Source organism: Entelurus aequoreus, linkage group LG18 (genome assembly GCF_033978785.1).
Source record: "Entelurus aequoreus isolate RoL-2023_Sb linkage group LG18, RoL_Eaeq_v1.1, whole genome shotgun sequence".
NCBI classification, from domain to species: Eukaryota; Metazoa; Chordata; class Actinopteri; order Syngnathiformes; family Syngnathidae; genus Entelurus; species Entelurus aequoreus.
The window spans coordinates 5,066,511-5,084,027 of NC_084748.1; the positions used below are offsets into that span (position 1 = coordinate 5,066,511).

A 17,517-nucleotide genomic window follows, 5' to 3' on the forward strand; every position below is an offset into this window, starting at 1 on the left:
GCCACAAATGTTGGAGAAAAAAAAATAAAAAAATAAAAGTTGGTACTAGTATTTCTAAATACAAAAAATAATCCCACATTATTTAAAATGCAAAGTAAAGCCTATTTAATAGAAATATTATTTGTTACAACATTACGGTGCGCCCCCTCCCTTCCCGTATCATGACTCTTTTTGGACTCACCACGTCAAAAAATCAACACAAGATGTCCAAACGGCCAAAACTGTCAGGTACCCAGGGAAGAAAAAAGAGAAAAGAAGAGGAGAAACGAGAAACGAGAAAAAGACAGAGGTAGCAGGTAGGTAACGTTAGCCTACATTAAATTATTTGTCTGTTACAGAATGTGATAGTAACCTGGCTTTTTAGCATTAAGCTAATGCTACATGATTCGGCAATTGCTAATCAATAAATAGCTAGTTCTGTTTTAACGTCGGGTTAATATTGTGGAGGGCGCTAAATTGTTATGGAAAATAATAATGTAACGTTAGGTAATTACAGTACTCCCACCTTACATTCCTCAGGGACATTTGTATTAGATCTTTTAAGCAGGTGTTTTTTGTTGACATTGTTATTGCCTTCTGGTTAGCTAATGTTTGCCCTGCAGGTAATAGTCACTTTTCCACTCCTTTATATATTAGGTATAGTTGTAAGCCTAGTTGTTAAAGTGCACATCATTAATGTTAATTAAGCAATATTACATGAGAGGGAATGCTGTTTTTTAATTTGAGCACTGCTGTGATTCGGTTAAAGATAATAACAGATCATAACATAACATTCTCATATGATATGTTAATTTGCTTTCTTTAAGTAAAAAAAAAGGTCAAAGACAAAGCTGTTCGGTTTCTTGTGAGTATATACACTTCACTGCCAATGTGGGGGGGGGGGGGGGGGGGGGCACCTAAAATCTTGCCTAGGGCGCCAGATTGTTTAGGGCCAGGCCTGATCATTGCCATGACACAAAACATAGTGTTGGTGTGTGGACATTTAAAACTAAATTATGTGTAGGGTTTAGGGTTGCACGATATACCATATACCGTATTTTCCGCACCATAAGCCGCCCCGTGTTGTAAGCCGCACCTTCAATGAATGGCATATTTCAAAACTTTGTTTACCTATTAGCCGCCCCGTGCTATTAGCCGCACCTACGCTACGCTAAAGGGAATGTCAACAAAACAGTCAGATAGGTCAGTCAAACTTTAATAATATATCACAAACCAGCGTTCTAACAACTCTGTTCACTCCCAAAATGTAATGTGCAAATGTGCAATCACAAAAATAGTAACACTCAAAATAGTGCAGAGCAATAGCAACATCAATAACTCAACGTTGCTCGAACGTTAGTAGGGATGATACCCGAAACCGGTTTTCCTGGTTGTTCGATAAGAAAAGAACCGAGTCCTCGGACTCGAATCCCTTTTTGAGGAACCGGTACCCGTTATCGAGACCACTATAGTAAAGAAAAATAGTTGGTTCTTTATTCGAATCCCTCGGAACGAATCCCAGTTTCTGGCCGTTAGCATGGCAAGCTAGAACCACAGTAGGACGACTTCTCATCCCCTGTGGTGCGAATATTCACCGTACGTGTTCCCGTTGTATCCACAGTGCGGTTCACAGGAATATCAAAAGTCAGTGGAACCTTGTACGCGTGTCTCTTAGTAGGAGCCATTTTGTGGTCTTTACAGAAACACACAAATGAAATGAAAGGTAATATCCGCGCGCTTCTTCTTCTACGGGGGCGGGTGCTCACCTTGGCGGTTGCTTACAGTAGAAGAAGAAGCGCTTCCTCTTCTATGGGGGCGGTTGCTTACCGTAGAAGAAGAAGCGCTTCCTCTTCTATGGGGGCGGTTGCTTACCGTAGAAGAAGAAGCGCTTCCTCTTCTATGGGGGCGGTTGCTTACCGTAGAAGAAGAAGCGCTTCCTCTTCTACGGGGAAAAAAGATGGCGGCTGTTTACCGTAGTTGCGAGACCTAAACTTTATGAAAATAAATATTAATATTAATCCATATATAAGGCGCACCGGGTTATTAGCCGCACTGTCAGCTTTTGAGAAAAATTGTGGTTTTTAGGTGCGGCTTATGGTGCGGAAAATACGGTAATTGATATAAATTTGGTCGACAATAGACATGATGTTACATGTGCTGCAGTGTTTACGTAAGTAAACATGGCTTCAACTGTAGTAGGTCTCAGTCGTGGCGCATTTGTGGCAACTTCAAGGATTTTGTGCAATCAAAGTCAACATTTTCTAAACGGAACACTTGCGCTTTGGGAACCCAGGAAACAAGAAGTGTCACCGAGCAATGGGAGGGACACGTAACTGTATCAACTACCAAGTTAGGTTGTGCCATCTTTCTGTCTCTGTGTGGATTCTCTGCATGGAGTGAGAAGAGAAACTGTAATATCTTGATACAGCAACTCAATAACACAAACGTGTCTTTTGTTTTTTCGGTTTTAATGCAGACCGCGGGGCAACATCCTGACTTCCCAAACTACTGTGTAGTGGTCAATAGCTTATACACTACTGCCATCCGGTGTCTCAAATCTGCTACTACCTTCAAATCTAATTGAATTATTTTATCACCTTAGCCGCGCTCATCCTACCTGGCTAATAGACACCCTCTCCACTGACAAATAGCACGTTTGGTAAGTTGGAAATTAACTTACTGTATTTACTGGCAGACTTAAATAAGTCATAAAAAGTATCAATCATTTTCAATATCGATCAATATAAAAAACGTATATTGTGAATCGTGATATAGTTTTCAGCCATATTGCCCAGCCCTACTATATGTGTGCGTGTCGTGTGAATGTGTATGTGCGTGATTATCCCTAGTGTCCATCTTTGCAAAAGTCAGGCTCGTCACAATGTGATTAATGTTCAATCAGTGTTGTGCCTCTCCCCCTTTACACAACTTGAAGTGCAGCCCAGAAGAACAAAATAAAGAAATATGACTAAAATTAGCATAGAAGTTGAAACGCAACATTTAAAAGGAGCAGCAACTTCTGTGAGAGACTTAAAGGCCTACTGAAATGATTTTTATTTTTATTTAAACGGGAATAGCAGATCCATTCTATGTGTCATACTTGATCATTTCGCGATATTGCCATATTTTTGCTGAAAGGATTTAGTAGAGAAAATCGACGATAAAGTTCGCAACTTTTGCTCGCTGATAAAAAAAAAGCCTTGCCTGTAGCGGAAGTAGCGTGACGTCACAGGAGCTAGTATTCCTCACAATTCCCCGTTGTTTACAATGGAGCGAGAGAGATTCGGACCGAGAAAGTGACGATTACCCCATTAATTTGAGCGAGGATGAAAGATTCGTAGATGAGGAACGTTACAGTGAAGGACTTGAGAGGCAGTGATGGACGTATCTTTTTTCGCTCTGACCGTAACTTAGGTACAAGCTGGCTCATTGGATTCCACACTCTCCTTTTTCTATTGTAGATCACGGATTTGTATTTTAAACCACCTCGGATACTATATCCTCTTGAAAATGAGAGTCGAGAATGCGAAATGGATATTTAAAGTGACTTTTATCTCCAAGACAATACAACACTTAGCTACTGAGCTAACGTGATAGCATCGTTCTCAAATGCAGATAGAAACTAAATAAATAAACCCCTGACTGGAAGGATAGACAGAAGATCAACAATACTATTAAACCATGTACATGTAACTACACGGTTAAACATTCTCAGCCTGGTAAGGCTTAACAATGCTGTTGCTAACGACGCTAAGGCTAATTTAGCAACTTAGCAACCGGACCTCACAGAACTATGTACTCTCTCCTTTTTCTATTGTGGATCACGGATTTGTATTTTAAACCACCTCGGATACTATATCCTCTTGAAAATGAGAGTCGAGAACGCGAAATGGACATTTAAAGTGACTTTTATCTCCAAGACAATACATCGGTGACACACTTAGCTACTGAGCTAACGTGCTAGCATCGTTCTCAAATGAAGATAGAAACAAAATAAATAAACCCCTGACTGGAAGGATAGACAGAAGACCAACAATACTATTAAACCATGTACATGTAACTACACGGTTAAAAATTCTCAGCCTGGTAAGGCTTAACAATGCTGTTTAGCAACTTAGCAACCGGACCTCACAGAACTATGATAAACATTAGCGCTCCACCTACGCCAGCCAGCCCTCATCTTCCCATCAACAGCCGCGCTCACCTGCGTTCCAGCGATCGACGGCGCGACGAAGGACTTCATCCGTGGGTTTGGCGGCAAGCATCGGCTAGGCGTCTTCTATCAGGGTAAGTAGTCCTTGTTGTGTTGCTGTAAGTATTGTACTTAGCCGCTAAGACACCGATCCCACCTACAACGTTCTTCTTTGCAGCCTCCATTGTTCATTAAACAAATTGCAAAAGATTCACCAACACAGATGTCCAGAATACTGAGGAATTTTGTCGAAGAAAACAGAGCTTTGTGTATTGTGTCCAATAGGGCCCAAACACTTACGTGCATTTTGTGACGTCACGCGCATAAATCATATCCAAAGGAGTTTTTCAACCGGAAGCGTGGCGGGAAATTTAAAATGTCACTTTATAAGTTAACCCGGCCGTATTGGCATGTGTTGCAATGCTAAGATTCCATCATTGATATATAAACTATCAGACTGCGTGGTCGTTAGTAGTGGCTTTCAGTAGGCCTTTAAGTCAGAGCGGTAGCAGCACTGTGAGACTTAAGTAGATGTCATCAACACTGATGCTTTGTTACCTTGTATTACTTGTTACCTTGTATCCTTCTGTGTGACTGTTTCAACTTTGGACAGGAGTTCCATTGTACAAGATAGTTGATACCACTCCCTCTTTTGCGAGACATGACTGGCTTTTAACCTGGGCAGGGTAACTTATGCTCTTGGCTCCAGTAGGTAAGTGGAGGGACTCAGCATGGAGACACTGGGTTGGACTGTTAATAATTAGCTGGCGTTTCCTTGTCCTGGTGTCTTAGTACAGTTCTTTTAACTTTCCTTCTGGTGTTAGAGGACTCATCTCAGTCATTCAGAACATGATGTTGTATTGAAATATTGGCCTGAATGGGGAACTACACTTTTCTGGATTTTGCCTATGGTTCACAATCCTAATGAGAGACAACAACACACTTTCTTTTTTTTTTTTGCATTCTAATTTGTAGAGATGTAACGGTATCAAAATCTCACGGTACAATATTATCACGGTATTAAAGGCCTACTGAAAGCCACTACTAGCGACCACGCAGTCTGATAGTTTATATATCAATGATGGAATCTTAGCATTGCAACACATGCCAATACGACCGGGTTAACTTATAAAGTGACATTTTAATTTCCCGCCACACTTCCGGTTGAAAACATCTAGATATGATGACGTATGCGCGTGACGTAAACGGTTGATACGGTATTGGTACCCCATTGAGTACAATACAAAAAAGCTCTGTTTCCATCGCAAAATTCCACAGTATTCTGGACATCTGTGTTGGTGAATCTTTTGCAATTTGTTTAATGAACAATGGAGACTGCAAAGAAGAAAGTTGTAGGTGGGATCGGTGTATTAGCGGCGGACTACAGCAACACAGCCAGGAGGACAGAGATGGATAGCAGACGCGCTAGCCGCCGAACTCACCTTAACTTCCTCCGTCTCGCCGACCGCATCTGTGATCGGGTGAAGTCCTTCGTCGCACCGTCGATCACTGGAACGCAGGTGAGCACGGGTGTTGATGAGCAGATGAGGGCTGGCTGGTGTAGGTGGATAGCTAATGTTTTTTAGCATAGTTCTGTGAGGTCCGGTTGCTAAGTTAGCTTCAATGGCGTCGTTAGCAACAGCATTGTTAACCTTCGCCAGGCTGGAAAGCATTAACCGTGTATTTACATGTCCACGGTTTAATAGTATTGTTGATCTTCTGTCTATCCTTCCAGTCAGGGATTTATTTATTGTGTTTCTATATGCAGTTAAGCCCGATGCTATCACGTTAGCTCCATAGCTAAAGTGTTTCGTCTATGTATTGTCGTGGAGATAAAAGTCACTGTGAATGTCCATTTCGCATTCTCGACTCTCATTTTCAAGAGGATATAGTATCCGAGGTGGTTTAAAATACAAATCCGTGATCCACAATAGAAAAAGGAGAGAGTGTGGAATCCAATGAGCCAGCTTGTACCTAAGTTACGGTCAGAGCGAAAAAAGATATGTCTTGCACTGCATTCTAGTCCTTCACTCTAACGTTCCTCATCCACGAATCTTTCATCCTCGCTCAAATTAATGGGGTAATCGTCACTTTCTCGCTCCGAATCGCTCTAGCTGCATTGAAAACAATCGGAAAATGTGAGGAGCCTTTCAACTGACTACGTCACGCTACTTCCGGTAGGGGCAAGGCTTTTTTTTTTATCAGATACCAAAAGTTGCGAACTTTATTGTCGTCGTTCTCTACTAAATCCTTTCAGCAAAAATATGGCAATATCGCGAAATGATCAAGTATGACACATAGAATGGATCTGCTATCCCCGTTTAAATAAAAAAAATTCATTTCAGTAGGCCTTTAAAGTACCAGTAGAGTGGAAAAACAAGTTGACTTTATATGCTTAATTGTGTTTCGTTGTGTCCAGTAAACCACATTCAATCGTGTTTACAATCCGCAAATTACGTTAAAACACTGTTTATACATCCCAAAATGTATAAATTCAGTCAGCCATTTTGAATGTTCCACTCTGAATACCTTCGGCTATTCCCGTAGATTGACGTCACTGGAGTAATGCTTCTGCACTCTGACCATAGTATCGGATCAGTCATAGTGGAAATACGCAAAAAAATGTTTTCCTTGTTTTATGCATTCTAAGTCGTAAATAAATAAAAAGTCTGCTAACAATGTAGTCAATGGGGTCTCTCTTTTTCGCCGACAAAACCCTCTTAATAACCATCCAAAACCCTCCAACAATAGTCTTTATACATATCGTGACCTGAATATTAACCAAATATGAGCGATGTTATTACATGAGCTAACACAGACAAACTATTTTTTTTACCGGTGCAATGAAATAAACAGTTAAGTGGCCTTCTGCTGCTTCAACATTCAATTTGTACACGGAGCTGGAGATAAACACATACAAACAAAGAGTGTCTGCAGAGAGACTTTTCCTTGTTAACCCTTGGTGTGGATCATCACGTAAATGGGAAGATATGGACATCCTACCAGTCATCATTGAAGTAAGAGCAGACCTTGTACAGTAAGCTATTGTTTTATTATGTTTGTCGTTTGTAATTCTTGTTTAGCACTTAGCAATACTGCTACATAAAACTTGTAGATCATCCTCCTTATACCCAGGATCAACATATATATGGATATCCATGTGTGTGTGTGTATATATATGTATGTATATATATATGTATATAAATATACATATGTATGTATATATATAAATATACATATATATATATATATATACATATGTGTATATATACATATATACATATGTGTATATATACATATATACATATGTGTATATATATATATATATATATATATATATATATATGTGTGTGTGTGTATATATATATATGTATATATATACATATGTGTGTATATATACATATATATATATGTGTATGTATATATATATGTATATATACATGCATGTATATACACTACCGTTCAAAAGTTTAGGGTCACCCAAACAATTTTGTGGAATAGCCTTCATTTCTAAGAACAAGAATAGACTGTCGAGTTTCAGATGAAAGTTCTCTTTTTCTGGCCATTTTGAGCCTTTAATTGACCCCACAAATGTGATGCTCCAGAAACTCAATCTGCTCAAAGTAACGAGCTAAAGTGTTTTCAGATGTGTGAACATGATTGCACAAGGGTTTTCTAATCATCAATTAGCCTTCTGAGCCAATGAGCAAACACATTGTACCATTAGAACACTGGAGTGATAGTTGCTGGAAATGGGCCTCTATACACCTATGTAGATATTGCACCAAAAAGCAGACATTTGCAGCTAGAATAGTCATTTAGCACATTAGCAATGTATATAGAGTGTATTTCTTTAAAGTTAAGACTAGTTTAAAGTTATCTTCATTGAAAAGTACAGTGCTTTTCCTTCAAAAATAAGGACATTTCAATGTGACCCCAAACTTTTGAACGGTAGTGTACGTATATGTATATTAGGGCTGCAACTAACGATTAATTTGATAATCGATTAATCCGTCTATTATTACTTTGATTAATCGATTAATAATCGGATAAAAGAGACAAACAACATTTCTATCCTTTCCAGTATTTTATTGGAAAAAAAACAGCATACTGGCAACATACTTATTTTGATTATTGTTTCTCAGCTGTTTGTACATGTTGCAGTTTATAAATAAAGGTTTATTAAATTATTTTTTTTAAATTTAAATTTAAAAAAATTTGCCTCTGTGCATGCGCATAGCATAGATCCAACAAATCAATGACTAAATTAATCGCCAACTATTTTTATAATTGATTTAATCAATTAGTTGTTGCAGCCCTAATGTATATATATGTATATATGTATATATACATACTGTATATATATATATATATATATATATGTGTGTATATATAAGGGGTGTAACGGTACCCAAAAATTTCGGTTCGGTACGTACCTCGGTTTAGAGGTCACGGTTCGGTTAATTTTCGGTACAGTAAGAAAACAACAAAATATACATTTTTTGGTTATTTATTTACCAAATTTGTAAACAATGGCATAACATACATAAACACACAGGGTCCATTGCCAGGTTTAATGTGGTCAACATATATAAAATAAAAACTAAATAAGATAAGGCTCAGAATGGTTTCTTAACAAAACCTTTCTACATGTAAAGTGCTTTTTTTTGATTGATTGATTGATACTTTAATTAGTAGATTGCACAGTAAAGTACATATTCCGTACAATTGACCACTAAATGGTAACACCCCAATAAGTTTTTCAACTTGATGGCAAGATGGCGGCGCCCTGATGGCGGCGCCCTGATGGCAGCGCCCTGATGGCAGCGGCTTGCAGACGCTCTTGGGAGTGTAGAGCGATCTGGCAAAAATACCCGTATGTGGATCCACTAAGGCAGGGGTCGGCAACCTTTACCACTCAAAGAGCCATTTTGGAAAGTTTCACAGATTAAAGAAAACAATGGGAGCCACAAAAAAATTTTGACAATTTAAAATGAAAAACACCGCATACAAAGATTAAAAGGCTTTGCGCTATTTTTAATCAATTAGTTGTTGCAGCCCTCTGACACACGCACCAGCACGCATCTCAATATGGAAATTTAATATTAGAGTGGCCCGCGACTTTTACTTGAATGGCGCTTGATAGCGTCTTTCTTGCCAACCCTCTCAATTTTCCGGGAGACTCCCAAATTTCAGGACGTGCTGGCACTGCTTTTAGCGCCCTCTACAGCCTGCCCAAACAGCGTACCTGCTTGGCCACATGTAGAATGCAGCTTTTGCTTGCCCACGTAAGTGCCAGCAAGGCATACTTGTTCAACAGCCACACAGCTTACACTGACGGTAGTCGTACAAAAACAACTTTAACACTGTTACGTTACAAATAAGCGCCACACTTTGAACCCACACCAAAAAAGAATGACAAACACATTTCTGGAGAACATCTGCACTGTAACACAACATAAACATAACACAACAAATACCCAGAATCCCATGCAGCCCTAACTCTTCCGCTCAACCAACGCACGGAGAGGGGGGGGGGTTGATGTGTGTGTGTGTGTGTGGGGGGTGGGGGGGTTGGTGGTAGCGGGGGTGTATAATGTAGACCGGAAGAGTTAGGGCTGCATGGGATTCTGGGTATTTGTTGTGTTGTGTTACGGTGCGGATGTTCTCCAGAAATGTTTTTGGGTCGTTAAGTATACTGGGAAAACCGGGAGGGTCGGCAAGTATGCAGCTGAGCCACATCAGAGTGGTCAAAGAGCCGCATGCGGCTCCGGAGCCGCGGGTTGCCGACCCCTGCACTAGGGACTGTACTGAGAGGGGGGGGTTACCCACATATGCGGTAAATAAATAATGATAAATGGGTTATACTTGTATAGCGCTTTTCTACCTTCAAGGTACTCAAAGCGCTTTGACAGTATTTCCACATTCACACACACATTCACACACTGATGGCGGGAGCTGCCATGCAAGGCGCTAACCAGCAGCCATCAGGAGCAAGGGTGAAGTGTCTTGCCCAAGGACACAACGGACGTGACTAGGATGGTAGAAGGTGGGGATTGAACCCCAGTAACCAGCAACCCTCCGATTGCTGGCACAGCCACTCTACCAACTTCGCCACGCCGTCCTCTCCAAGGTTTCTCATAGTCATTCCCATCGACGTCCCTTGTGTGGGCTCTGTGCCGAGGATGTCGTTGTGGCTTGTGCAGCCCTTTGAGACTTTTGTGATTTAGGGCTATATAAATAAACATTGATTGATTGATTGATTGATTGATACAGTATACACTATGTAGTACAGTATAGAGTCCTGAGTACAGTAGGGATGCGAATCTTTAGGCACCTAACGATTTGATCTGATTCCGATTCCTTGGGTGATGACTCCATTCAGAATCGATTCTCGATTCAAACCGATTCTCACAATGTAATATTTGGTCAAATAATTCAAATGAACCTTTAAAAAAAATATGTATAAGTGAGAAAAGCTCCTTGTGGTTGCATGGAGACGGCCTAAAACATATATTTTTTTATGTATTCTTGTAGACAAAAAAACATTTAAAATTTACATTTTTTTTAATTTGGAAAATGTATTTTTAATCTATTTTGAAAATTAGGAATCGATTTAGAATGAAGATGAAAAATAATCGCAATTTGGATGTGAACAGTATAGTTTAAGTACAGTGTACAGTACAAAGTACATTACAGTATACAGAACAGTATATAGTGTAATTTACCTGGAACTCTGGAGCGCAGGAAGTAGAGGAACTTGCCGTTCTTGGAGTGCATGATGGCTCGCTCGATAAACTCTACCACCGAGTGACAGCGGTCTTCAAACTTGGGATGACACCACAAACTGAAGGTGCCTGCAGGGGGCGGAGCAACACTTTTTTAATACGTTGAGCTGGGAGTGACAGGGCTTGACTTCCTGTATGTTTGAATAGATGATGTTTTATAAAGTTAAATGTGAATCTGTATGATGATGTTGTAAACAATCTACTGTCAATAAAGTTACATTTGAATCTGTATAATGATGTTGTAAACAATCTACAGTCAATAAAGTTATCTTTGAATCTGTATAATGATGTTGTAAACAATCTACAGTCAATAAAGTTATCTTTGAATCTGTATAATGATGTGTTGTAAACAATCTACTGTCAATAAAGTTAAATTTGTATCTGTATGATGATGCGTTGTAAACAATCTACTGTCAATAAAGTTAAATTTGAATCTGTATGATGATGTTGTAAACAATCTACTGTCAATAAAGTTAAATTTGAATTTGTATGATGATGCGTTGTAAACAATCTACTGTCAATAAAGTTAAATTTAAATCTGTATGATGTGTTGCAAACAATCTACTGTCAATAAAGTTATCTTAGAATCTGTATGATGATGCGTTGTAAACAATCTACAGTCAATAAAGTTAAATTTGAATCTGTATGATGATGTGTTGCAAACAGACTACTGTCAATAAAGTTAAATTTGAATCTGTATGATGATGTGTTGCAAACAATCTACTGTCAATAAAGTTAAATTTGAATCTGTATGATGATGTGTTGTAAACAATCTACTGTCAATAAAGTTAAATTTGAATCTGTATGATGATGCGTTGTAAACAATCTACTGTCAATAAAGTTACATTTGAATCTGTATGATGATGTGTTGCAAACAGACTACTGTCAATAAAGTTAAATTTGTATCTGTGTGATGATGCTGTAAACAATCTACTGTCAATAAAGTTAAATTTGAATCTGTATGATGATGCGTTGTAAACAATCTACTGTCAATAAAGTTAAATTTGAATCTGTATGATGATGTGTTGCAAACAGACTACTGTCAATAAAGTTAAATTTGTACCTGTGTGATGATGCTGTAAACAATCTACTGTCAATAAAGTTACACTTGAATCTGTATGGTGATGTGTTGTAAACAATCAATCAATCAATGTTTATTTATACAGCCCTAAATCACAAGTGTCTCATAGGGCTGCACAAGCCACAACGACATCCGCGGTACAGAGCCCACATAAGGGCAAGGAAAACTCACCCCAGGGGGCGGAGCAACACTTTTTTTAATACGTTGAGCTGGGAGTGACAGCGCTTGACTTCCTGTATGTTTGAATAGATGATGTTTTATAAAGTTAAATGTGAATCTGTATGATGATGTTATAAACAATCTACTGTCAATAAAGTTATCTTTGAATCTGTATAAGGATGTGTTGTAAACAATCTACTGTCAAAGTTATCTTTGAATCTGTATAATGATGTGTTGTAAACAATCTACTGTCAATAAAGTTAAATTTGAATCTGTATGATGCGTTGCAAACAATCTGTCAATAAAGTTAAATTTGAATCTGTATGATGATGTGAACAATTTACTGTCAATAAAGTTACAATTGAAACTGTATGTGATGTGTTGTAAACAATCTATTGCCAATAAAGTTGAATTTGAATCTGTATGATGATGTGTTGTAAACAATCTAATGTCAACAAAGTTGAATTTGAAGCTTTATGATGATGTGTTGAAGACAATCTGTCAATAACGTTACATTTGAATCTGTATGATGATGTGTTGTAAACAATCTAATGTTAATAAAGTTACATTTGAATCTGTATGATGATGTTGTAAACAAGCCACAATCCACACATCTCCACTTCCTGTTGGAACTTCCTGCTAGAAAGTCGGGTGTTGACGTGTCTCACCTCGGTAGTGCTCCATGCGGGTGTGGTGCGTGACTCCCTGCGAGCGGAAGCTGAGGCTGAGGATGTATCTCGGGTCAGAACTGTCTCGGACCAGGAAAGATCCGTCCGGTTTCCCCTTCAGCTTCATCTCAGCATCTTCCCAGTTCATTGGACCCCAGTACCAGCCGCACTGCCGGGGTCACATGACTTCTTTAAGTACCAGCCGCACCGCCGGGGTCACATGACTTGTGTAAGTACCAGCCGCACCGCCGGGGTCACATGACTTGTCACGTGACTTGTCACGTGACCACGCCTGCCTTCACGTACCTTCTCCAGCTCTCTCAGGCTGGCCGTGAAGTTGCTGGCTTCGGACCTGCGGAGCGCACATAGCATGGTGGGCGGGGCCTGTCTCACGGCGGGCGGAGCGTCGGCCTGCGATGGATTTGAATGCGGAAGTGCTCGCAGGAAGGCGTCTAGAGGAGGGCGGGACCAGAGAAGACACAACATTTAACGTCCTCCTGCGGCTTTAAGACCACGGAACCCACCCCACCCCACCAGACCCGACCCGGCGCCTCGCCGCGTCTTACCGTTGAGGCTGACGCTGTGCTGCATGGTGGCGTGGGAGGGAGGGGCGGGAGGGGGGAGTGGCAGGGGGAGGGACTGCAGGGACGCCCCCATGACACTCACCAGGGACGCACCTGGCTGAGGACCCCATATGTCATCTGGAGCAAGGACAGCAAGGATGCCAGGGAGGAGGGAGTGAGCAAGGATGCCAGGGAGGAGGGAGTGAGCAAGGACAGCAAGGATGCCAGGGAGGAGGGAGTGAGCAAGGATGCCAGGGAGGAGGGAGTGAGCAAGGACAGCAAGGATGCCAGGGAATAGGGAGTGAGCAAGGACAGCAAGGATGCCAGGGAAGAGGGAGTGAGCAAGGACAGCAAGGATGCCAGGGAGGAGGGAGTGAGCAAGGACAGCAAGGATGCCAGGGAGGAGGGAGTGAGCAAGAGAGCAAGGATGCCAGGAAGGAGGGAGTGAGCAAGGATGGCAAGGATGCCAGGAAGGAGGGAGTGAGCAAGGACAGCAAGGATGCCAGGGAGGAGGGATTGAGCAAGGACAGCAAGGATGCCAGGGATGAGGGAGTGAGCAAGGACAGCAAGGATGCCAGGGAGGAGGGAGTGAGCAAGGACAGCAAGGATGCCAGAGAGGAGGGAGTGAGCAAGGACAGCAAGGATGCCAGGGAGGAGGGAGTGAGTAAGGACAGCAAGGATGCCAGAGAGGAGGGAGTGAGCAAGGACAGCAAGGATGCCAGGGAGGAGGGAGTGAGCAAGGACGGCAAGGATGCCAGGAAGGAGGGAGTGAGCAAGGACAGCAAGGATGCCAGGGAGGAGGGAGTGAGCAAGGAGAGCAAGGATGCCAGGAAGGAGGGAGTGAGCAAGGATGGCAAGGATGCCAGGAAGGAGGGAGTGAGCAAGGACAGCAAGGATGCCAGGGAGGAGGGAGTGAGCAAAGATGCCAGGGAGGAGGGAGTGAGCAAGGACAGCAAGGATGCCAGGGAGGAGGGAGTGAGCAAGGACAGCAAGGATGCCAGGGAGGAGGGAGTGAGCAAGGATGCCAGGGAGGAGGGAGTGAGCAAGGACAGCAAGGATGCCAGGGAATAGGGAGTGAGCAAGGACAGCAAGGATGCCAGGGAAGAGGGAGTGAGCAAGGACAGCAAGGATGCCAGGGAGGAGGGAGTGAGCAAGGACAGCAAGGATGCCAGGGAGGAGGGAGTGAGCAAGAGAGCAAGGATGCCAGGAAGGAGGGAGTGAGCAAGGATGGCAAGGATGCCAGGAAGGAGGGAGTGAGCAAGGACAGCAAGGATGCCAGGGAGGAGGGATTGAGCAAGGACAGCAAGGATGCCAGGGATGAGGGAGTGAGCAAGGACAGCAAGGATGCCAGGGAGGAGGGAGTGAGCAAGGACAGCAAGGATGCCAGAGAGGAGGGAGTGAGCAAGGACAGCAAGGATGCCAGGGAGGAGGGAGTGAGTAAGGACAGCAAGGATGCCAGAGAGGAGGGAGTGAGCAAGGACAGCAAGGATGCCAGGGAGGAGGGAGTGAGCAAGGACGGCAAGGATGCCAGGAAGGAGGGAGTGAGCAAGGACAGCAAGGATGCCAGGGAGGAGGGAGTGAGCAAGGAGAGCAAGGATGCCAGGAAGGAGGGAGTGAGCAAGGATGGCAAGGATGCCAGGAAGGAGGGAGTGAGCAAGGACAGCAAGGATGCCAGGGAGGAGGGAGTGAGCAAAGATGCCAGGGAGGAGGGAGTGAGCAAGGACAGCAAGGATGCCAGGGAGGAGGGAGTGAGCAAGGACGGCAAGGATGCCAGGGAGGAGGGAGTGAGCAAGGACAGCAAGGATGCCAGGGAGGAGGGAGTGAGCAAGGACAGCAAGGATGCCAGGGAGGAGGGAGTGAGCAAGGACAGCAAGGATGCCAGGGAGGAGGGAGTGAGCAAGGACAGCAAGGATGCCAGAGAGGAGGGAGTGAGCAAGGACAGCAAGGATGCCAGGGAGGAGGGAGTGAGCAAGGACAGCAAGGATGCCAGGGAGGAGGGAGTGAGCAAGGACAGCAAGGATGCCAGAGAGGAGGGAGTGAGCAAGGACAGCAAGGATGCCAGGGAGGAGGGAGTGAGTAAGGACAGCAAGGATGCCAGGAGGAGGGAGTGAGCAAGGACGGCAAGGATGCCAGGGAAGAGGGAGTGAGCAAGGACAGCAAGGATGTGAGGGAGGAAGGAGGGAGTGAGCAAGGACAGCAAGGATGCCAGGGAGGAGGGAGTGAGCAAGGATGCCAGGGAGGAGGGAGTGAGCAAGGATACCAGGGAGGAGGGAGTGAGCAAGGACAGCAAGGATGTGAGGAGGGAAGGAGGGAGTGAGCAAGGACAGCAAGGATGTGAGGAGGGAAGGAGGGAGTGAGCAAGGACAGCAAGGATGTGAGGAGGGAAGGAGGGAGTGAGCAAGGACAGCAAGGGTGTGAGGAGGGAAGGAGGGAGTGAGCAAGGACAGCAAGGGTGTGAGGAGGGAAGGAGGGAGTGAGCAAGGACAGCAAGGGTGTGAGGAGGGAAGGAGGGAGTGAGCAAGGACAGCAAGGGTGTGAGGAGGGAAGGAGGGAGTGAGCAAGAACAGCAAGGATGTGAGGAGGGAAGGAGGGAGTGAGCAAGAACAGCAAGGATGTGAGGAGGGAAGGAGGGAGTGAGCAAGTACATATTAAAAGAGCAGATAGTGTGTTTCAAGCGTCACACACTTTGTGTTTTATTGGAAAATCCTCATGAAAGTTTCATTTTACACCACATTGTTGTTGTTGTTGTTGTTGTTGTTGTTGTTGTTGTTGTGACAGACGTGCTTGTTGGAGGGGGTGGAGTCACGATGTTGTCCTGCACGATGTGTCTGCTTTTGAACACACTTCAAAGTCTTGGAATTGTTGACACAGTCGTTTAAAAACATAAGTGTGTACTTATTAGTCTTTTAAGTACACTAATGTATACACATTAGTCTTTTAAGTACACATGGGTGAAGGTTTTAATCTTGTAAGTACACTAATGTGTACGCATTAGTCTGTTAAGTACACATAGGTGAAGGTTTTAGTCTTTTAAGTACACAACTGTTTACTTAAAAGTACATGAGTGTGTACATTCTGTATTACTCTTTTAAGTGAACAACTTTGTACTTATTAGTCTTTTGAAGTGAAGTGAATTATATTTATATAGCACTTAGTCTCTTAGGTACATGAGTGTGTACTTATTAGTATTTTAAGTCCAGAAGTGTGTAATAACGGTATTAGTCTTTTAAGTACACAGGTGTAGTGAAGTGAATTCTATTCATATAGTGCTTAGTCTTTTAAGTATATAAGTGTGTACTTATTAGTGTTTTAAGTAAAGAAGTGTGTAATTGTTTTTCTTTTAAAAGTATGCAAGTGTGTACTTACTAGTCTTTTGAGTGATGTTCATACTGAGCAGTACATCAAAATGCAGTACTCTCTAAGTACTGGCATGTTGTACTCAACATTTTCGACATGTTGAGTGTGCAGTGATGGACACTTACTGCAGTACACTGAGTAGTTTTCATATTCTTATAGAAGAATGAATGCATTCATTTCTACTTATTGTGTTACGGAGGAGTGAGGACAATCCAAGAAATATTGGTGATGATAAAGCAAGTAAATACTGCGATCGATATTTATTTAAGTGAAAAAAATATTACGATGTTAGGAAACAATTATTACGATGTTAGGAAACAATTAATACGATATTAGGAAACAATTATTACGATGTCAGGAAACAATTATTACGATGTCAGGAAACAATTATTACGATGTTAGAAAACAATTATTACGATGTTAGAAAACAATTAATACAATATTAGGAAACAATTATTACGATGTTAGGAAACAATTATTACGATGTTAGGAAACAATTAATACGATATTAGGAAACTATTACGATGTCAGGAAACAATTATTACGATGTTAGGAAACAATTATTACGATGTTAGAAAACAATTATTACGATGTTAGAAAACAATTAATACAATATTAGGAAACAATTATTACGATGTTAGGAAACGATTAATATGATGTAAGGAAACAATTATTACGATGTTTGGAAATTATTATTACAATGTTAGGAAACAATTATTACGATGTTAGG

At 42.0% G+C, this 17,517-nt stretch overlaps 1 protein-coding gene across 2 annotated transcripts in view; it reads right to left on the bottom strand.

Annotated features, from left to right (window-relative positions):
- socs7 (suppressor of cytokine signaling 7) overlaps positions 1–17,517 on the bottom strand; it is a 40,422-nt gene that overhangs the window by 12,488 nt on the left and 10,417 nt on the right. Inside the window, exons 4-7 of one of the 2 annotated variants that reach the window (XM_062026351.1) lie at positions 13,434–13,568; positions 13,174–13,319; positions 12,868–13,036; positions 10,900–11,028 (exon numbers count right to left, since the gene is read on the bottom strand). In XM_062026351.1, the coding sequence (XP_061882335.1) occupies positions 10,900–11,028; positions 12,868–13,036; positions 13,174–13,319; positions 13,434–13,568 (579 nt within the window). The remainder of the gene's footprint in view (positions 1–10,899; positions 11,029–12,867; positions 13,037–13,173; positions 13,320–13,433; positions 13,569–17,517) is intronic. The other variant, XM_062026352.1, reaches the window with a different exon arrangement.